The 24,020-nt window shown below is 38.2% G+C and overlaps 1 protein-coding gene and 1 non-coding gene across 2 annotated transcripts; both read left to right on the forward strand.

Annotated features, from left to right (window-relative positions):
* The first annotated feature begins 4,859 nt into the window (after positions 1–4,859).
* LOC116762192 (zinc finger protein 2-like) lies at positions 4,860–23,963 on the forward strand. The gene is given in 10 exon segments (XM_032648934.1): positions 4,860–4,907; positions 5,373–5,799; positions 5,878–5,997; positions 6,068–6,247; positions 6,250–6,564; positions 6,637–6,879; positions 15,159–15,403; positions 15,488–15,632; positions 23,436–23,575; positions 23,679–23,963. Coding segments are annotated over 10 exon segments (2,148 nt in total).
* TRNAK-UUU lies at positions 16,797–16,869 on the forward strand. The gene has a single exon. It is a non-coding gene; the product is annotated as a tRNA-Lys (tRNA).
* Positions 23,964–24,020: the final 57 nt, after the last annotated feature.

Consider the following 24,020-nt stretch of genomic DNA (forward strand, 5'->3'; position numbering starts at 1 on the left):
AAAATCATTGTATATTAGCACTGGAAAAACAAACACAAAACTCTGTAGTCGTGTGTAAAAAAGAGTTAGGTTCTAGGCTCTGCTAACTGTCAACAGATTTACACCCATGTGAATGTCCTGCAGGACATTTGAAAATTGTATGGGACTATCCCATGCTGAAGGGCATCTAGCACCCTGGCTCTTACACATTAAATGCTAGTAGGGGCCCTTTCCTCCAGTCATTATATGGGCCAGTTCCTGCTCATTGAGATCCTGAATTATGTGAAATATTCAGTATATTTACCAGCTCATGGCAGCTGCAAGCAGCAACGTTCTGAACCTCCAAGAGGAAATTCTCATTGCTTGGTAATTTGGGGACTGGCTCAACAATTTCACCTTCTTCTAAACCAGTGCTTCTCAAACTTGAGTGTGCATCAGAATCACCTGAAGGATTCGTTAAAACACAGATTACTAAGACCATTGCCAGTTTTTATTCAGTAGGTCTGGGGTGGGACTTAAGAGTTTGCATTCCTGGCAAGTTTCAAAGTGATTTCCAGATTGCTGGTCTAGGGACCACATTTTGAAAAGCAGTGTTCCAAACCTCTCCCTTCAAATGTTCAAATTTAGTGGGCCTTTAAAATTTTTTAATCTTGCTTAATCCCTACAAAATTCTGTAAAACAAGGGGAACAGTTACTGTTAACCCTATTATTTTGTTACTGAAGAAACCAAGACTCAAGTTGACTTGCTTAATACTTTTACAGCATTTTACTCAGATATTAGAATCCAGGGTCCTTTATCCCCAGCTGAGTGTTTTTTTTCCATTAAATAACACTGCCTATGATAATAAAGCCAGTATGTCCTATACTGTAAGAATTTAACAAGCAAGTTCTCCCATATCCTTGAAGAATAAGGGAGATGGCATTCCAGTTGTCCCTTGGTATCCACAAGGGACTGGTTCCATGACCCCCGTGTCTACCAAAATCTTGTTCAAGTCTTTTCTGTAAAATTGTTCAGTATAGTTGGCCCTCAGTAACCGTGGGTTCTGCACACATGGATTAAACCAACCTCAGATCCCGGGGGCTGGCTGTATTTTACACCACGTAATGATCCATTCCTCATTTCTTACACTCTCCTAGCTTACTACTCTCTCCAGGTACACTGGCCTCCCATTCTCCCCATAGCATCCTGAAGTTATTCCCACCTCAGGATTCTGATGTAGAGATCTTGTACTTGCTGTTCTCTGAGTCTGTCCTCAGATATCTTCATGGCTCACTCACTCTTTTTACTCAGGTCTGATCAAATGTTTCCTCCCATAAAAATTTTCCTTGGCCATCCTATCTACAATAAAGATCCTCTTTATTCCTTATCCCCTTACCTTACTCTTTTGATAGAATTTTTCACTACCTGTGCTTGTATATGTATCTTTATCTATCTATCTATCTGTCTGTCTGTCTATTTATGCTGCCCCTTTTTTTGTGTGTGAACATAAGTTTTCAATTCATTTGAGTAAATATCAAGGAGCACAATTGCTGGATCATATGGTAAGAGTATGTTTAGTTTTGTAAGAAACTGTCAAACTGTCTTCCAAAGTGGCTGTACGTTTTGCATTCCCACCAGCAGTGAATGGAGTTTCTATTACTCCACATCTTCCCCAGAATTTGTTTTTGTAAGTGTTCCAGATTTTGGCCATTCTGGTAGATGTGTAGTGTTATCTATTTGTTTTAATTTGCATTTCCCTGATGACATATCATTGTGGAACATTTTTCATATGCTTATTTGCCATTTGTGTATCTTTGGGGAGGTGTCTGTTAAAATCTTGGGTCCATTTTTTTAACAGAGTTGTTTTCTTATTGCTGAGGTCTGAGTTCTTTGTATATTTTGGATAACAATCTTTTATTAGATGTGTCTTTTGCAAATATTTTCTTCTAGTCTGTGGCTTGTCTTCTAATTCTCTTGATATTGTCTTTTGCAGAGCAGATGTTTTTAATTTTAATGAAGTCCAGCTTAATAATTATTTCTTTCATGGATCACTTTGTATCTAAAAAGGCATCATCATACCCAATATTATCTAGGTTTTCTCCGATGTTCCTTCATAAGAGTTTTATAGTTTTGTGTTTTACATTTGTGTCTATGATCCATTCTGAGTTTTTGTGAAGGATGTAAAGTCTGTGTCTAGGTTAATTTTTTTTCATGTGGCTATCCAGTTGTTCCAGTGCTATTTGTTGAGAATTCATCTCTACTCCATTGTGTTGCATTGGCTCCTTTGTCAAAGATCAGTTGACTATATTTATGTGGGTCTATTTTGGGCTCTTTATTCTGTTCCATCGATCTATTTGTCTATTCTTTTACCAATTATTTTACCATGCTGTCTTGATTACTGTAGTTCTATAGTAAGTCTTGAAGTTGGGTATTGTCAATCCTCCAACTTAGTTCTTCACTTTCAATATTGTGTTGGCTATTCTGAGTCTTGTCCCTTTCCATATAAGCTTTAGAACCAGTTTGTTTATATTCATAATATAAGTTGGGATTTTGATTAGGATTGCACTGAATCTATAAATCAAGTTGAAAAGAACTGACATCTTGACAATACTGAGTCTTCTTATCCATGAGTATGGTATATCTCTCCATTTATTTATTTCTTTGATTTCATTCACCAAAATTTTGTAGTTTTCCTCATATAGGTCTTATATATTTTTTGTTAGATTTATACCAAAGTATTTTATTCTTTTCAGTGCTAATATAAATGGTATTGTGTTTTTAATTTCAAACTCCACTTGTTCATTGTTTATATATAGGAAAGCAATTGGCTTTTGTGTATGAACTTTGTATCTTGCAATCCTGCTATAATCTCTTATGAGTTCTAAGAGTTTTTGTTGATTCTTTAGGATTTTTTACAAAGATGATCATGTTATCTGTGAATGAAGACAGTTTTATTTCTTCTTTTCCAGTCTGTATACCATTATTTCCTTTTCTTGTCTTATCGCATTACCAAAGACTTCTAGTACATTTTTGAAAAAGAGAGGTGAGAGTGGACATCCTGTCCTTGTAACTCATCATAGTGGAAAAGCTTCAAGCCTCTCACTATTAAGTATGATGTTAGCTGAAGATTTTTTAAAAATTGTCTTAGCAAGTTGAGAAGGTTCCCCGCCATTCCTAGTTTACTGAGAGTTTTTACCATGAATGTTGTTGGAGTTTTTTCAAGTGCTTTTTCTGCATCTATTGATGTGATCATATAATTTCTCTTTTTTAGTCTGTTGATGTAATGGATGACATTAATTGAAACTAGCCTCACATAGCTACTTTCTAAGTGTTCTAAGTGCTTTACATATTAACGTATTTACATATTTGTTACATATTAATTTATCTAATCCTTGTGATAAGCCTGAGTTGTAGAACTTGTTATTGTCCCTAAAATATGGGCTTCCTATTTATTTGTGTTTTGATTTTTGGATGAAAGTAATAAAGAAGTTTCAAATAAAAGATTGGACAGATATAAATAAAAATGAAGTTAAGCTGAAAGTTAATTTCAAACTAGGCTTTAGGTGGGGGGAGGGGGGGTTCCCTGGTGGCCTAGTGGTTAGGATTCTGGGCTTTCATTGCCATTCCCCAAGTTCAGTCCCTGGTCAGGGAACTGAGATCCCGCAAGCTGCCCAGTGCAGGGGGAAAAAAAATTATATATCTATGATATATAAAATTATTAAAAATGTAAGATATATTGACAAGCATGCAATGATCATATGCCTTTCATACTACTGGACAAAATCAAACAAGCAAAAAATAAAGATGAGGAATGTATGGATAATTCATTAAAGTTGATTTTTTACCTCTACAAATGGAAAATACATTTTCTACTATAAAGTCCAGTAAGAATTATGAAGTTAATCATGTATATTAGGCAACCAAGAAAACCCTAATAAAGTTGCAGATTTTCAAGTTCAGTTATCTGAATCTCATCCTCATTTTAGTCTTAGCCTCTTTATTTATGTACTTCCATCTACTGTGCATTCTTTCTCTTATACCAACCCTCATGGCAGGTATTTACACAGTTCCACAGGATAATACACAAAAGAACATTGTTTATGCTAATAGCTATATATTTAATTGAATTATTTGTAATATTAATGATCTTGATATAAAATTTCCTTTAAAATGCAAGTAATTTTTGAAGCAAGTCAATTAATATTAAAAGTGGTTGTTAATGTTGCTCTTTTAATGATCACACAATCACTTCTTGACTATAATTTCTGTTTATCTTTCACCACTGTGTTGCAAATATGCTTATGAAGGGCATTTCTACTTTTCTTTCAGAAAGAATCTGATTATCTTTTCCTAGCCCTCTTTTATTTTCTCCGATAAAATTGATTGAGTTCACTGTCCTTTATGAAACCATCTTTTCATGCTGTGCATGACAGTGTAAAGCTCTGACTCACCTAAACTTCCAGCTACTCCATGGGTTCCTTCATGGTTTCTGAAGGAAACTCTAGGAACTGAACTGTAAACTGAAATTTGTTTCAGTTTACAGGTTGAATATCCCTCTTAGCATTTATGCCTGTAATTATTTTAAAAGGAGATACACAATATCAAACATTATTCTTCCAAGTATTAGGATAGTGGCTTTATCTCAGCTTTTGCTTTAAGTAATTTCTAGGGCTTAGTTTAAAAAAAAAAGTGGACAAACTAATTTTTAAAAACTGCTATCATTGTGGCATTCTCATAAAAAAAAAATCACCAAACGTTCCTCATGCATATTCTATATGTCAGATACTGTGTTAGGAATTGACGATTCAAAGGTTAAAGACTTTAGTTTATGATTTCCAGAAGCTCAAAGTCTAGTAAAAAAGACTGATTAGTTCTGTGATGGAGAATATGCTGACACAACATGGGGACCAGTCGTGAAGAAGGTGGACTCTCTCACCCAGCTGATTGGGTTGGGTCCTGGTTCTGCCACTAACTAGCTCTGTAGCCTTGAGCAAATGTCTAATCTCTCTAAACGAGCACTGACCAATAGAACTATAATACAAGCCACATATATAATTTAAAATTTTCTAGTAGGTTTTTTGGTTTTGGTTTTGGTTTTGATGCACTGCACGGCATATGAGATCTTAGTTTTCTGACCAGGGATTGAACCTGTGCCCCCTGCATTGGAAGCACAGAGTCTTAACCACTGGACAACCAGGGAAGTCCTACTATAGAAGAGCATTGCCATGAATGTGGTACACATGGGAAAATGTTCAAACAAAACTCAGATTTAATTATACAAAGTAAATGTGATGTAAAGAAACCTTATAAATATAGTGAATGTGGGAAAACCTTCAGAGACTACACTACTCTCATTCAACATCAAACAAGTCATACTGGAGAATGACCCTTTAAATATAATGAATGTGAAAAGAGATTTAACCAGAGTTCCCATTTAACAAACCATGAGAAGACTCATACTGGAGAAAAGCCCTACAAATGCAATGAATGTAGGAAGGCCTTCAGTTATTGCTCAGTCCTTATTCAACATCAGAGAATTCATAGTGGGGAAAGACCTTACAAGTGTACTGAATGTGGCAAGACATTCAGTCGTAGTACATCACTTACTCAGCATCAAAGAATTCATACTAGTGATAAACCATATAAATGTCTTCAATGTGGAAAGGCTTTTAACCAGAGCACACATCTTACTCTACAACAAAGAAGTCATACTGGAGAGAAACCTTATGAATGCAATGAATGTGGTAAAACCTTTAGTCAGAGTGCACATCTTACTCAACATCAAAGAATTCATATAGGAGAAAAGCCCTATGAATGTAACGAATGTGGGAAAGCCTTCAGTGATCACCCAGCTCTTACCCGACATCATATTGTCCATACTGGAGAGAAACTTTTTGAATGTAATGACTGTGGGAAAGCTTTCAGTTACTGTTCAGACCTCGTTCAACATCAGAGAATGCATACTGGAGAGGAATTATACAAATGCAATGAATGTGGGAATGCCTTTAATGATTGTTCAGCCCTTATTCAGCACCAAAGTACTCACACTGGAGAGAAAGAAGCCTTATGAGTGTAATGAATGTGGGAAAACCTTTGGTAACTACTCAGCTCTTATTTGACATCAAAGAACTCATACTGGAGAGAAGCCATATGAAAGTAAGGAATGTGGGAAAGCCTTCAGCAGAAGTATGTACCTTACTCAACATCAGAGAAGTCATAGAGGACAGAAACCATATAAATGTAATGAATGTGGGAAAACTTTTACCCAGAGTTCATTTCTCACACAGCACTGAGGGTTCATACTGGAGAAAAACTTTACAAATGTAATGAATGTGGGAAAGCTTTTAGTGACCACTCAGGGCATATTCAGCATCAGAGAACCCACACTGGAGAGAAGTGCTATGAGTGTAACAATTGTGGGAAAGCTTTCAGTTTCTGTTCAGCCCTTATTCAGCACAAGAGAATTCATACTGGAGAGAAGCCCTTTAAATGCAATGACTGTGGAAAAGCCTTCAGTGATTGGTCAGCACTTATTCAATATCAGAGAACTCACACTGGAGATAAAGCTTATAAATGTAATGTATGTGGAAAAGCCTTCAGTCAGAGTACAAACCTCACAAATCACCAGAAAACTCATACCATTGAAAAATCTTATAAATGCAATGAATGTGGAAAAGCCATTAGTTACTGTTCAGGCCTTATTCAACATCAGATCATTCATACTGCAGTGAAACCTTATGAATGCAATAAATGTGGCAAAGCCTTCAGCCAGAAGACAGACCTTAAAAAACATCAGAAAACTCATACTAAAGAAAAACTCTACAAATGTAATGAATGTGGGAAAGCCTTTAGCCAGAACACATATCTTAAAAAACACCAGAAAATTCATAGTGGCGAGAAGGCAAATATACATACTGAGTGTAGGAAAACCTTTAGATAAAGCTCTTCTTTTGTTCAACATGAAAAGCTTCACACTGGAGAGAAATTCTCTGAATGCCTTGGGAACTTGGCTAGTATGGAGACCTTCCCCAGGAAAATAGAAAGAAGATCTTGAAAACTGTCAATTTCAGGACTTCCCTGGTGGTGCAGTGGTTAAGAATCCACCCGCCAATGCAGGAGACACAGGTTTGATCCCTGGTCCAGGAAGATTCCATATGCCATGGAGCAGCTGAGCCTGTGCACCACAACTACTGAGCCCATGTGCCACAACTACTGAAGCCTGCACACCTAGAGCCTGTGCTCCGCAGCAAGAGAAGCCACTGCAATGAGAAGCCCATGCACCACAACAAATAGTAGCCCCCACTCGCCGCAACTAGAGAAAGCCCAAGCACAGTAACGAAGACCCAACGCAGCCAGAAACAAAACAAACAAACAAAAAAACCTGTCAACTTCCTAGGGTGACCACATAGTTCAGTGGAAAGAGCACATGTCTGGGTTTTGGAAGTCCAGGATTCTAATCTCAGCTCTATTACTAACTAGGTCTATTCGTTATTTTGAGGTAAGTTGCTTTACCTCTTTAAACTTTGATTTACTTACCTGAAAATTTGGACGGCCTGATTAATTTATATTTAAGGTCCATATTTATTGTTTTTATTACTAATGCAGGCTTCTGTAGATGTGGTTCTTAAATTGTGACTTATTTACTCTACATCAAGTGTGATTCAGTGAGGATACAGACCATATGCCATATATGCTATATATTACCCTTGTATTTTTTCTCCAAAATGCAACATATTATGAATATTGAAGAATATTGAGATAAAATAGTATAAATTCCTTGATTTATTTCAGTAAGAACATTGGGATCTTTTCTTAAGGATATGATGTTGGATAAAACCCCAGCAAAGAATGAATCGAACTGTTGGTATATAAAGCTAGCTTTCGGGACTTTCCTGGTGGTGCAGTGGTTAAGAATATGCCTGCCAATGCAGGGGACACAGGTTCCATCCCTGGTCTTGGAAGTTCCCACATGCTGCAGAGCAACTAAGCCCGTGTGCCACAGCTACTGAGCCTGTGCTCTAGATCCTGAGGGCCATGACTACTGAAGCCCGGGTGCCTAGAGCTCGTGCTCTGAAACAAGAGAAGCCACCACAAAGAGAATCCTGAGCACCACAATGAAGAGTAGCCCTCATTCGCCACAACTAGAGAAAGCCCACGCGCAGCAACAAAGACCCAACACAGCCAAAAATAAATAAATACATTTATTTTAAAAATAATAAAATAAAGCTAGCTTTCCTAGAATTTATTCAAACTTAATCTTGCAATGTAACTTTCTCTACTAAATTGAGTAGTGTTGCCATCATCTCCCAGATGAAAAGGAACTAGAAATATGTCTTGGGCAGATTACCAAGGAAAGATGAAATTGGGAAGTTCATTTGTTATTTACACACCTATATATGTAAGGGTCATCTGAATGAGAATACATTTTGAGTTTCAGAACATCTAGAAAAGTCCGTTGGTCTGTTGTCTGACTTCTTCCTGTGGCTATAGAGACAATGGCCTGAAAATACGAAGATTTACCTCAGAATCCTGTGATTTTAAATTCACTACCTAGGGACAGAAAAAAATCCACTTATGGAACTTATCCAGTACGTGGTTTTGGAGAGTAGTCCAGACTTTCAAAGTTTGGTGTTTGTTTTGGTGTCCAAGAAGACTGTTCACACAAAGCATAAACTGTAATGGACTTGCTACAAAAGCTTTGGGAAAACCTGGACTTAAGGCGGCAGTGTTTAAGCTTTTCTGAATTTATGTATCCTTTTAAGAACCTATGAAAGTCGCAGACTTTCTCACCAGAAAAATGCATGACACGTTCACACAATTTTGTAAGCAGTTACAAAATAAAGTTAATAGTACTACAAATACATATACACTATACTAACAATAATTTGAAAATGTAATGCAAAAGAGATTTTATTCACAATAGCTATAGAAACAAAAAATATTTAGGAATGAATTTAGTAAGAAATAGGCAAAACCAAAAAAAATTTGAGCAGTCTGCACATTCTCTTGAGAAATAGCTCATTTGAGGGAATTGGTATGGAAAATGGTTAAGGGCACCAATTTCTCAACCTATCAGTTGTGTAACTTTTGGTCAGAGCATATAAATTCTCAGAGTTAGTTCCTTCATCTGTAAAATAATGACAAGGTTACCTGTCAAGAGTTACCTTAGGGATTAAATGAGATGATATATAAATGTGCCAGACACTTTGTGGGAAGTTTGCTATTGTAATTATATAACATATATAATATTATATGTTATTAATTATATAATATAACATACTGTAATATATAGTATACAATATACCATAATAGTTATTACAGTAAGCTATTATAGTATACTGTTCATATTATATCATAACTTATGTGAACTATTTTATTATGCTGTGACCTCAATGATGGCATAAATTATTTAGTCAGTCAAAAAATGGTAGACTCAGAAGGGGTAGGAGATATCCTTTCTATTGAACAATAATAATAGTACCTACTGGCCCTGAAATCAAAGTTGACTGGAAATGTAACTTGCCGAAGGACATTTTTTAAAGTCAGGTTTATTGGGGTATACTTGAATCAATAATTTAAAATCTTCCCACAAAAAAGGCTCTAGACACTGATAGATTTACCAGTGGATTCTGTCAAACAGTAAAGAAAGAACAGTTCCATGCTTCCAGAGAGTAAGAGAGTCTGCTCTTCCCAACTCATTCTGTGTCTAGCATAGCCTTCATACAGAAGTCTGAAAAGGACAATATTTAGAAAGGAAAATTCCAAGCCAGTCTCATTCATGATCATAGATACAAAACTCTTGAACAAACTATTGACCCACTGTCTATCAACGTAAGTGTGAAAGATAATACAGCACTGCCAAGTTGGATTTATCCAAAGAATGAAAGTTGGCTGAAGATTATAGAATCAATCCACATTAATTCATCCCACTGAAAGATCAAAGAAGGGAATTCCCTGGGGGTCCAGTGGTTAGGACTCCACACTTCCATTGCAGGCATCTCAGGTTCGATCCCTAGTAGGGGAACTAGGATCCCACAGGCTGCACAGCTATAAAAAAAATATAAAAAATAAAGGAATATTAACATTATTTTTTAAAATCAAAGGAGAAACACATATGATCATCTCAATGGATGCAGAAAAGGTTTTGATAAAATTCAACATACATTCACCAGTAATAATAATACTTCTAAGCAAACTACAAATAGAGAAGAACTTCTTTTGTTTGAAAAAGAACATGTATAAAAAGCTAAGGGCAGCATCACACTTATGGTGAAATTGTGAAAGCTATCTCAGCTATCTCAGAGTAGTAAGGCCACTACCACTCAATGCTGTACTGTAGGTCCTAGCCAGTGCTGCAAAGCAAGACAAACAAAAGAGAGAATTGTAATGAAGAGATAAAATTCTTATTATTTAGAGTTATTACTTCAGTATGCAGAAAATTTTAAATCCTCATAAATAACTAAAATCAGTAAGAGATTTAGCAAGATTGTGGGATACAAAATAAATTGTTTTTCTATGAATTCTAACATTAAACTTAAAATGACATTAATATCAAATACACAGGAATAAATTTAAGAAACAATGTAAAATTCTTCATAGGAAAAATAAAACTCTATTGAGTGGCATTAAATAAGACCTAGATAACTGAAGTTACATATTATGTTTATAGATTGTAAAATAATACAATATTGTAAAAATATTTACTCTTCTAAAATTGATTAATAGATTAATGTAATTCCAATTAAAATCTCAACATTTTGTTGAATTTAATAAGATCTTTCTAAATATTTGAGAATGCAAAGAGCCAAGAACAGCTAAAAACGTCAAGAAAAAGGAAGAAGAAGAGAAAGAGGAAGAAGGGGACACTTTCTCAACCATACACGAAAACTTCCTTTAAAGACTTATCAACTCAGACAGAGTGGTATTGGTGCAAGGATAGACAAATGGACCAATGGAACAGAAAAAATAAGAACACATCTGGTATGTAATAAACAGGACCCTGTAGAAGAGTAAGGAAAGGAAGGACTTTTCAATAAATTGTGCTGGCATAATTAGATCTCTATATGGAAAATATACACCAAACATAAAAATTAATTCAGCTGCATTAATTTGCTGAAATGTAAAAGGCAAAAGTATAAAGCATTTAGAAGAGAATATTTCAAAATCCTGGAGGACTTTGGGATAGGAGAGGGTTTCTAAAGGAATAAGACACAACAGCACTAAACATAAGAGGAAATTTGATAAATTTAAGTGAAATGAAGAACTCTGTTAATCCAAAAAAAAACACTATAAAATAATGAAACACAGAATGGGAGAAGATATTTCCAATATAAATTACAAACAGGAGTAGCATGAAAATATGGTATAAAGAACTTTTCTGAGTCCATGACTCTATGAAGTCTATGACTTCTTGAGAGAGTGAGACAGGCAGAAGACGTTTGTCTTTTATTTAGCTTGAGATGTCAAACACAGCGTCACTTCGGCTTCATTCTGTTTCTTAGAAGCGAGTCACTAAGTCCAGCCCATAGTCAAGGAGAAGGCAATCAGACTCCACCTTTTGATAAGAGGAGTGCCAAAGAATTTGTGGAAATATATATATTTTAAAACCACAGCAACCAACTTTATTAGAAATTAGGAAAATGCAGGTTATCCTATAATTAAATACTACTGATCTTCCACCAGAATTACTAAAATTAATATGACAAGAAGTACTATTTGGCAAGGATGTGACATAATAAGAACTTTCATCACCACTATTGTCTAAACTGATACAACTACTTTAGAAAACAGTTGGACTCTATCTAGTAAGTTGAAGATATACATACCCTATTATCCTAAACATACACCCAAGAGAAATATGTGCACAAGGAGATTCGTATAAGAATGTTCATAGTAGTATTGTTTGTATAGCCAAGAACTGGAAACAACCTGAATGAACCTTTACAGTAAATTGGACACATAATGTTGAATACTATTCAACAATTGACAATGAACAGATCAGAGCTACACACAAAAATATAGATGAATCTTACAAGCATAATTTTGTGAAAAGAAGACACAAAGGAAACACTTAGTATGATTATACTTATATAAATTTTAAAACCACAAAATTATGATACATTGTTTAGGGGTGTATGTGTAGATGGTAAAATGTATTAAGAATGTAAAAAATGATTACAATAAAAGTCAGGATTGTGGGGGGGATAAGAAGAGTGTGGAAGGCAGGGTGAGTGGAAGGGACATACTGAGGGCTTCTGGAGTGCAGCAATGTTCTGTTTTTTTGTTTGTTTGTTTTTTTTTTTTGCTCCTGAGTAATGGTTAAATAGGTGTTCAATTTATAATTAATTGTTAAGTTGTAGAAATAAGGTTTTATTTACTTCTCTGTATGTTTTATTTTGCAACAAAATGTAAAACTAAGCAAAGACAAACAAGGAAGCTTTCTATGTTATCAATGTGTAAAGTTTTCCAAAATATATTGTGAGGTGTCAAAAGCAACACCCAGAACATTTGAATCTATATATTTACATGCAAATGGATAAAGAAACTCCAGAAGGTTAAGTAACAAATTAATAATAGTAGAAACCTGTGGAAGGTGGAGAAAAGAGAAGGAACCAGGTAGGTGAGTAACAGGGATGGGAAGGAAACTTTTAACTGTATAACTATTTATACATTTTTGAACTCTATGAGTGTGTTACCTTTTCAAAGTACAAAACAACCAAATAAATAAAATTTCTTAAAAGCACTATTCAGAAGCCCTATAGGAAAATGTGTCCGCTTTAGAACAGATTCCCACTCCCTTGGAGCCTCATGTATTATCTTCATCCAACCTTAGCTCCAGTAGCTCAGGAGTCAGGGTTTATTCCTGGACAGTTGAAGGTCTGGAAAGTGGAACAACTACTGATTACACAGATCAACATCTGCAGCTCTCCAGATGGGATTAGAAGTATTAGGTGCTTAGTCCTAACTGCAGGGTCAAGCTTTAAGTCCTTGCACAAGCACTGACTAGCAATGGTGGGTCACATAATTAAACAGAAGACCCACTGTTAGCAACTCAGTCAGGCTTGTACACACACCCACAACAGGGAGCTATATGAATGGAATTCAGAACCTTTACCTATGAACAGACCATTCCTGTCCCCTTTCAAGGTTAAACACTTGAAATTTGCTTGTACATCCACCTGTGGAAAAACTCATTTATTGTACCCTGGTAGACCATTCATTCAACATGTATTCAACAAATTGTTAATGAGTAGCTGCTATTTAACATGTACTCCTTGAGATACAGGGACTAAACCTGTGAACAAAATGGGCAAAACTCTATCCTCATGGAGTTTGCATTGTAATGGGAAATGCAGACCAAAGAATAAGTAAAATGTATAGTGCAGTAGAGGGTGATAAGTATGAATGAAAAAGTATAGCAAAAACATAATAGGGATGGCTTCTTTTTTCTTTTTATTGTCTTCTAATTTTAAATATGTTGAACAGGTAAGCCTGCACTGAGAAAGTGATATCTGAGCAGACCTGAAGGATATGAGGAAATGAGTTAGGCACGTATTTGGGAAAGGGTGTTTCCAGGCAGAGGAAGCAGCCTGTGCTAAGGACTGCGGCAGGAGTATGTCTGACTTGTCTGAGGAAGAGCAAGGAACTAGAGAGGACGGTGGAGGGGAGGAGGGGAGGGCTCTTGCAGGCCACGAGAAGCACTTTGGTTTCTTTACTGAACAGGAGGGAAACTCTCGGAGAATTTCAAACCCTTGGAGAATTTTTCACTACTTCTGTGTGTAGAATAGACAGGAAAGGGGCAAGGTTAATACAAACCGGGGGACCAATGACGGGTCTATTGCAAAAATTGAGGTGATGGATCAGAGAAACGCCTCAGAATTTACGTATTGGAAATGTTCCCAATGGCCAGCTGTGGCCACAACCACTATTGGCCACAGGACAGGTTAAGATTCTTTTTTTTTTTTTAAGTGAAATGAGGACTGTTTGGACTTCACCTCAAATTGTATCTTGTTGCCAGGTAGAACTGGCCGAGAGGAAAAGACAGAAGCAAATTTCCAGAGTAAAGAACTCCCTGTTTATTCACAACAGGAGCAACTTCACATAAAACCTGTGGTGCTCAATCAGTAAAATGCCTTTAAAATGGTTTTGTAGAAAGGAAAAAAAATTAATGTAAAATTGCGTCAAATGAAAAAAAGGAGAGGAGAGGAGGTTGGGATTACCATATACACGCTACTATATATAAAATAAATAATCAACAAGGACTTACTGTATAGCACAGGGATCTCTACTCAGTACTCTGTAATAACCTATGTGGGAAAAGTATCTGAAAGAAGAATAGATATATGTATATGTATGACTGAACCACTTTGCTGTATACCTGAAACTAACACATTGTAAATCAACTATACTCTAATATAAAATTTTTTAAAAAGTTTAAATTAGGTGAGAGATTGATAGACCTTCTAGTATGATAGCAAAGGAAATTGTAAAACCTGGTTGAATTATGGATATATTTTGAAGGTGGAGCTGATGAGATGTAAGATCTGAGCAAAAGCAAAGATTCACTGATGACTGCACAGATGGAGTAGTTGTTTACTGAGATGGGGGAAGATTGGGGAGTAGAAACTTTGGGGAGAAGATTAGGAATTCAGTCTTTGGCAATGTTAAGTATAAAATACTTGTAGAGAAGGCAGCTGTATGTGTGAATTTGGAGTTTGAAGGAGCAGTCCAAGGTGGAAAGACATTTGCATATACGTGGTATTTAAGGACTGAGCCCTGAGTGTGCAAATGTAAGATTCATACAAGAGATAGTTATAATACAACATGTAATAAGGACTATTAATAGGATTGAAATAACTTCAGGGACCCTGGGTGTATTCCAGGAGTTTCTAAACCAGTCTTGAGGAGTCAGCAAAAGCTTCGGGGAAGAGGTAGTGGGTAAGGTCTGAACTGAGATCCAAAGGACAAGTAGGAACTGGCAAATGGGAAAGGGAGAAGGAATTCCAGGGGAAATGCAACCTCGACGTCCAAAAGCAAGAGAGGACTCGAAACAGTCAGGAATTCCCCTGCCCCTTTCCACTCCAACTTCTCTGTCACATTTACCCTCCTGCCAGAGGAGGGACTATAGACGTTTGGAGGGAAGTTACATTGGAGAGATTTAACATTTGGATTTGGTGGGCAATATTTTTGTGGCTTCTAGTTACTTCTGTGTGGAGTGAAGTTCTTATTCCGCACCTAGCAGTGCAGTTTCTGGAAGGTAGCACGCAGAGGCAGCCGCGAACAACAGGAGCCTTGGTGTGCAGAGGCTCCCAAAAGCCCTATTCCGAGACCAACTCCGAAAACAAAAATTCTGTTTTCAGACACAGGAATTCCTGTACCCTGTCGAAACGGATCCAAACGTTATCCAATCGGAAATGGAATTCTGAAAATCTGGCTCCCTTGCAGGCAAAGAAAAACCTCTTGAGATTTTTGACAGTTTCTTCTCAAGCGAGGGTTTCCTCAAGGCTTTGCCCCGCCGGCTCCTCCTAGGTTCCCCCTGCAGCTGCTGCTGTGAGCCCAGACGAGCTTCTGAGGAAGCGGGTTCAGAGACTGAATATTTGGCGGATTGGAAACGGGCAGACTTGGAGGCGCTACTGGAACCCTGTGGTTCTCATGGGGACCGAAAAGAGGCCGAGTAAAGGGAGGAGTGAGCTGAGCTAGGGGGGAGGAAGAAAAAGACGGGGGAAAACGAAAAGAGAAGAAGCCATTCTTGTGTTTGAAAACCCAGTTGTGATAACGGAGTTGAATATCGACGAGGGAACATCCGTTTATAAGCAGAGTGGACCAGCTGAAGTGTGTTGGACAGGAAACCCAGAGATCGATGCATCGGAACCAACCTTGGCTGCAAGTTTTGTAGCAACTCCATTGTTAAGCTGTATTCAAACAGTTGAACGAAATCTACTTCTAGATCTTACATCATATTTCACCTTTCCTAAGGTATTTACCTTTCAAAAGTCACCTCTCAGAGGATCAGCCTGCCATAGAAGTGTGGCACGTAAGTCCCACGTTCTCACCTTTCATGGAAAAGTCTCGCCCTTCTGCTTGATAAATTAAGACATTTCTGATAAATTAAGACTCATTTGGCTGTGGCACAGTGCCCCGGGGTGTAAATATGCTCTCCTCTCGGACTCCCATCACGGGAACAATGGGAAGAACTGAATCCTTCAGTAGACGTAGTCTCGTACACGATTTCATGGAGGAGGGAGGAGGACAAATTCCACATTTATTTCCATTATGTCCTCCATTAAAGGGTGTTTAAATTATTATGTGTTTATCATGCTTTGATTAATTATGTGCAAGTAGATGCAGATATAGCACAATCCACAAGAAGTATTTTTAATACAGATTTGGGTTCAAAAGAGAAACATCAGATTTCAATGTTTATACCTGGATTTGGTAGAGAGAAGCATGGTAGGAAAATCAAGAAGATACTAAATATAAAAAGATGTGGTATTGGAATAAAATTCTATGGGAGACACGGGATGGAAATAACGAATTCAAGGAAATAAAAGATCAAAGGAAAATCTTTCACAGAAGTTTTACAAGGGCTTTCTCTTCTCTCTCTTTCTCAAGAGATGTCGGTAAGTATTAAATTACTATAGTTTTAAGATTCCTTTGATATAAATTACTCTATCCTTCAGAAAAATTGAACCTTATGAAGAAGAATGTTACATGTCCACTGTAAAAAAATGTGAGGGGGAATATCGAATTTATCAAAATTCCGTTGGGGGTTAAGAATGCCCCCAAAGCAATTGAAACTAATAAAGCAAAGGAGACCTCATAAAACAGTGCATACAGAGCCTGGGTAGCTCAGTCGGTAGAGCATCAGACTTTTAATCTGAGGGTCCAGGGTTCAAGTCCCTGTCCAGGCACTATGGACCTCTGTTTCCTAGGACCATTAGTACTTTAGCTTTTCTCCCAAGGAAAATTTGGGTTAAACTTCGAGGACTTTTACCAACCTACCGTGAGAAAAAGCCAAGAAGTCAGCTACCTTCAGCCTTAACTAGTAGTTGAGGTTTGATATTCTGTTCCAAACAAAAGATGATTTTAGCAGTTTTGAATAATAGAGACTTCCTGAGGAACGCAGTACAAAACCCTTACAGCCCATGAAATATAAGAAGGCTATCCCTCTAGACTAGGGTGCTTTAGAAAAGGAACTGGAAACTATATTTGTTGGGTAAAGTATTCTCTGGGTCAGGACATTTAGATTTTCAGTTCTTCACTCTCACAACTGACCTACTTGGCAGATGGCAAAGCCCTCCACTAAACTGTGGTAATGTCACATTCTAATGGTAAACCCAAATGGTAGGGAGTTATTTCACAAATACTGCAGTATGATCTTTAGGTGAAATGCTCACCCTACCCAGAAATATTGGCATACTTTACCATATGTTTCTGCAGTTTTGTCCTGTTGTGTGTTGGTGGTGCAATTTCTTGCTCAGTGGATTGTATTTCTCTTTAGAAATATACATTTCCCCCCTCCCTCTCTGTGGAAGGATTGTATTTCCCATGCCATTTGAAGATTATGTGATGGTCTGCATAGAAAATGCTAAGGAACCTAAAAACAAACAAACAAACAAAATTCCTCCTAGAACTAATAAGTATGTTCAGCAAAGTCACAGAATACAAGATCAAGATAGAAAAATGAATTGTATTTCTATATACTAGCAATAAACATGTGAACACCAGAATTAAAATACAGTACTTTTTTTAAAAAAGGAAAAGAACACTTAGATGAAAATCTATCCAGACATGTGAACATGTATATGCTGGAAACAACAAAACTATAAAATTCTGATGAAATAAATCAAAGACCTAAATAAATGGAGAGAGATTCCGTGATTATAAAACTCAACATAGCTAAGATGTCAACTCTCCTGGAAATGATATAGAGGTTTAACATAATTTAATATAATTCTTATCAAGATCCAGGTAAGATTTTTTTGTAGCTATAGACATGACTATTCTAAAATTTATATGGGAAGAAAAATGAGTTAGAATAACTAAAATGATTCTTAAAAACAGGAATAAAGTGGAAGAAAATATTCTTATTATTTCAAGACTTATTATACAGCCACAGTAATAAAGAGTGTACATTTTTGGCAGAGGGATAGATATATGTTGATGAAACAGTATAGAGAATCCAGAAAGCACCACATGCAGGTACATCTAAATTAATTCTTACAGAAGTGCAGAGGCAATTCAGTAGAGGAATAAAAGTCTTTTCACAAGATTGTGGTGGAGCAATCCATAGGCAAAAGAAGACAACCGCCGCCTAAACCTCACACTTTACTTAAAAAGTAACTGAAACTGGTTCATAGATTTAAAATAAAACATAAAACTATAAAACTTTTAGAAAAAATATGAGAAAATTTGGGGGACCTGGGGCTTGGAGGAGAGTTCCTAGATGTAACACCAAACACACAATCCATAAAAGACAAATTTGACTGACTGGGTTTCATCAAAATTAAAAACTTTTGCTCTGCAAAGGACTCTGTTAAGAAAATAAACAAAGCAAGGTACAGACTGGGAGAAAATATTTGTAAATCACATATCTGGCAAAGACATATCTAGAATATACAAAGACCTCTCACAACTCCACATTATAACAACACTCAATCCAATTAGAAAATGGTCAAAAAACATGAAAAGACTTTTCACCAAAGAGGATATACAAATGAGAAATAAGCACATGAAAAGATGTTCAATATCACTAGTCATTTAGGAAATATATATTAAGACCATGGTGAGATATCACTACACACCTATTGCAAGAGATAGAATCACAAATGGTAACAGCTGCCAAACGCTGGTAAGAATACAGAGAAACTGGATCTGTTATACATTGCTCATAGGAATGTAGAACGGTGTAGCCACTCTGAAAAATAGTTTGTCAGTTTCTTAAAGGGCTAAACACACACTTACCATACAACTCAGCAATTCCACTCCTAGGCATTTATCCCAGAACAATGAAAACTTATATCCACACAAATCCTTGTGCATTATTATTTATAGGAGCTTTATTTGTAATAGCTCAAACCTGAAAACAACCAAAATGTTCCTTAATAGGTGAATAGGTTAAACAAGCTGTGGTCCACCTATACTATGGAAGTATACATCCATACTCAACAGTAAAAAAAAAAAGAACTATTGATACATGCAACCTTGATACATTATCTTTGCAACTTCATGTGAATTTATAACTATAATTACTTCATGTGAATTTATAATTATTTATGATTATTTCATTGAAATAATATATTTATTATATAATATACACACTTCCTCTTCCTCATGGACTTGGCCATGTGACTTGATTTGACTAATGAAATGTCAGTGGAAATGTCCAGTCTGACATATCAGAGAAGTAAAGAACCATTATGTGGGGATGAGGTAGAAGAGCCCTTGGTAATCAAATCACCTTGTTCATAGATAGGTGAGTTCTGTATGTTGCTGTGAGCTTTAAATGAACTGCTGTGACACAATCTCCCACTCAGAAGTAACCCTGCAAGATAATGGTGAAAAGAAATCCTCCCAGTGGCTAGAGCTTTAGATGGTTCATTTGATGTTCCTCTTTACATGGAGAGAGAAGTGGCCTAAGATAAAGCTGTATATGGGATCCTAGGCAAAAGGGAATGGTTGGCTGGAAGGTCAGGAATCTGAAAAGCATAAGATTTGAAGATTAGAGACCAGAGGTGTGGAGAAATGCATGTGGACTGACTGGTGGGAATTGTCACAGTGTTGAGGATCTTTTCTCATATATTAACACCTTCCAGATAAAATCTACTTCATAACAGCCACTGAACAATTAGCTGCACAGATCAACTCATCCAGTAGATGTCATCACCCTCAGGCATCAATAACAGGAATTTCTTATTTTAAAATATTATTAAAAGATTGAAGGAAGGTTTTTTACTCTCTTTTTTTTTCCTTCTTGGTGTGGGGCTGAACTTTAGTGAGTCATGTCTCCAAGTATCTCAAATGATCCCAAATACTTTAAGGTTGAAATTTCCAGTATACAAACATCTAACTGATGCTAGAGAGCCATAAACCACAGCTAGCAAGAGTAAATGCTGAATGGATGGGGTAACATTGCAACCAGTGTACTGTGACAACACAACAAAGGCAGGTGAGGATTATTCATCCTAGAAGAAATGATAGGAGAAGTTAATATACAAATCGTTTGAAGTAGTCACGGGAAATGGAGAGCAGACTGCATTTGTCCAAAACCTATGGATCCATTGATCCCAACATTTGAACAAAAGCTTGAAGGAGGCCAGGGAGTAAATCTTATAGATATCTGAGGTAAGAATTCTCTACACAGAGGGAACAGCATCAGAACAATATGTTGGACACGATAAAATAGAGGAATAAAAGCAAAATATTCTCTAAGAGGTGAAGACAAATACCTACTTAGTCACACAGGCAAGAATCCTTTGGCAGATGAGGAGAAAAAGAATCCATATCACAACTGTGGAGTAGAGGTGGGAAAAAATTAAAAAACGGAATCAGAGAGGACTGTTTAGAATAAGTGTGATTTCCCTTCACTAACTGCAGGAATAATCACAGATAGGGGCATGTGGAGTGTAGTCTCTGGGAGAGTTAACACTGTGTCCTGTTTGATACAAAAAAACCCTGATGGCATTAGAACCATTTCCTTAATTCTTTGACCACTGTGGAACGGTCACTGTCTTTCGCATCTTCCTTATCTGACTCTAAAAGGAAGAGACATTTCGAATACCATTATATAAGTGACAGTGTTTTTCAAATCACTCAGAAGTGAATGGGTGTAAAATCAATGTAAAAAAAAAAAAGGTCATGAATGGTATTTTAATAAATGGAATAGAAGATATAGGAATAGAAATAGGAAATATCAGAATAAACCCATGCAGTAAAATACTGTTTGGTAGAGTTTGGTCTCTCTGTCTCTCCAAATATCTATCATCTATCTATAGCTGTATCGATATTGGTATAGATGATAGACAGAGATAGATTCAGATAGTTATCTCTCTCATATATATATATATATATATATATATATAAATCTTTCTTACATATGTATAAATGTATATATATACATACATTAGTTTGCATATTGTACTGAGTTGTGACTTAAAATGTATTTCGACACTGAGTTGCAGTCAGAAAAGTTTTGAAAAAAGACTTTCTTGAGAGGGTACAATTTGAAGATGGCAGCATCTCCTTGAGATGACAAATATCTGGGGGTGGGGAGTCGGTGTATGAGCCCCAAAGGAATAATGGAGTTTCGCTTTCCTTGGCTGAGGTAGCTGTATAGCTGGGCTCAGGTGAGCGTAGCTGCAGACCCGAGGAGCTGCATAGCTGGGCTCAGTGCGCGTGGCTGCGGACCCGAGGAGGGTCCTCGGCGGGTGCGAGCTGCTAAGCTCGCCACTCCACCATCGTTCCTTAAGTTTTATTGTGGACGGGGACATGGAGTACAAGGAGAAAAAACAAACGAACAAAACAAACGAAAACACACTAGCATACAAGCCTCGACCTAGCCATGTGACTGAAGCAACACTCTATGCTCACTATCCAAAAGCTTCCAGTACTAAAGAGAAAAGATTTACAACCTTCCAGACGGGTCCCGTCTAGCGACATCGCAGAGGCAGCCGCAAATGAGAGCTGTGTTCGGGAACTTCCCAAAGGTTCTGCTCTCTAATATAAGCTTCGGGAAAAGGAAGGTCCTATCTTATTAAAAAATGTGTTTGTTTGTTTAGTCGAAACGGCCCCAAACAAGATAGAATCGAAATTGTGACCCCCGTGTAATAATTTGAGAAACAAACTGGGTGAACTCTATTTCAGGCGCACCGTACTGAAAATCTTGCGCCCTTGAGAGCAAGCAAAATGCCTCTCTTTTATTCAAAGTGTCATCTATAAGATTTTTCGACAGGTAACAGAGGAGATGGTTAACACGTTTCCTTTCCGGTGGCAGCAGAGTTGGCTGCACGACTTCCGATCTTCTCCCCGAGAAGGGTCCACCCAGAGTTTTGCTCCGCGGGCTCTTCCTCCGCTCCGAGAGGCTAGCGGCTCCAGGGAGTGGGGAGGGGTGCTGGGGAGGAGGTTCAATGCCGAGCTTTGGGCACTCTTGGGCAGGTTGGAAAATTGCAGACCCGAAGGTGATGACCCAAGGTCATGTGGTTGCGGAAGAGCTGATCTACGTGCCTCGAGAGAGAGGGGCGACAGAAAGAAAGGAAATCAGAAAGAAAGGAAATCGAAAAAAATGTTCAGCGCAGAAACGGAGACATAATCATTGAAGGGAATAACAGTGGCTTCTGTCAGCGGCTAAGCAGAGTGGCGCAGCGGTAGCGTGCGGGGCCCATAACCCAGTGGTCGATGGACCGAAGCCATCCTCTGCTAGAGAGCTTTTCCATCCCTTGCTATTAAAACTTTACTCCAACTCGGCTACAAGTACGCACAAACACCGAATCAATTCCTACCTCTTCCATGTTCACTCAGTTAACATTCTCGAGTTTGAGAATCCTCTAGTTTGCCTTCTTGCTTCCCACCTTACTTTGAAATCCCACCATTCTCTCACTAGGCAATTGCAAAACCCTTCTAGCTATCTGAAGTGACACACTGCCCCGAACTGTAAAATTGTAAAATTCCTTCCATCCCTGGTGTCCAGTAGAGGAGCAATGGAAATATTCCTTCAGCGGAGGCGGTCTTATATCAATATATTGTATGCGACCTCTCGGAGAAAGAGGTGATAAATTCCATATTTACTTCTGTTACAACTTCCAGTAAAGGCCCTTTCAAATTTGTTATCTACTTACGATGTTTTCATTGATTGCATTCTATTAGTAAATGAAAATATAAATGAAACCAAAAAAATTAATTATAACAGATTTGTGGTTCTGTCACATATCAAAATTTCAGATTTCAGTGTTTATACCCATATTTGGTGCAGACTAGTATAGTAGGACGATCGAATAAAGACTTTAAGCGTAAGCATACATTATATTGGCGTAAAATTCTGTGGAAATACAAATTCAAGGAGAAAGTGATCGGTGAAGTGGGAGATGTCTGGACCCATTTTTGGACAGTGTGGGTTTTGAATGGAACTCATTCTCCGAGTTCCTTAACTTAACAACCTTAAAATGACGTTTCTTGAAAGAATCGTATTCAATCCGTGCCATTTTTATTGTTATTGGAAGGAATGGTGTTACAAATCTTAAAACGTTATTCGTTTTTCAATTTCTCAGAATGTTAGTGCCCTAGTTCACTCAGGCTAAGCCTGAATATTCAGCCGCAAATTAAATCTCCCACTTCTTTGCTCCCCTCCTGGAGCTCCGACCCCACCGGGCTAGGTGAGGATCGCGATTGGAGAGGGTGGCCGGGCGCGGGGACGGGGAGGCGTGGCTGAGCGAGGGACAAAGCCGGCTGCCTGCGGAGGCGCTCAGGCTCTCTTGGTCGGTAGACAAGAAATCCCTTCGGCCCCCTCCGGAGCCTCGCGAACCCGCCAGAGTGCCATCGTACCTGCATACTCAAAGTGCGAACAATCGAGGGCGACACACATTCAGCCTCGGGGAGGCGTATGGAAAAGGAAGGAAGGAAAAGGCAAAGGCAAAGGAAAGGAAGAAGGGCGGGAATCCCCAGGCAGCAAATCCGGCCTCCGTTATTCCCCGCTGCTGGCGCCACGAACGCCGTCTGGGCTGCCCAGGTCCACGCGCCCGGGTCTCCGGTCCCGCGCTCCCGGCAGCGCCCCGCCCCTCGCCCCCAACCTCCACCGACTCACCCTGAGGGGCTCGGGCTGCCCTCCCTACTCCGACTCCGGGGACGGGCGGGCGGACTCGGTGCCGGGGCCGGGAGCCGGAGTCTGGAGACTCGGCGCCTGCTCGACTCTAGCTCTGGGACTCCGGCAGCGCGCTTCCTCTCCAATCCCTCTCCTCGTGCCGCGCGCCGCAACCCGGAGAGGAGAGAAGAGAGGCCAGAGCGGCCAGCTTAGGCCTCAACCTAGCAGAGCAGTCTACGGGGGCTGCTGAGGTCCCGCGTGTCCTCTGTT

Source organism: Phocoena sinus, chromosome 11, assembly GCF_008692025.1.
Source record: "Phocoena sinus isolate mPhoSin1 chromosome 11, mPhoSin1.pri, whole genome shotgun sequence".
Lineage (NCBI taxonomy): Eukaryota > Metazoa > Chordata > Mammalia > Artiodactyla > Phocoenidae > Phocoena > Phocoena sinus.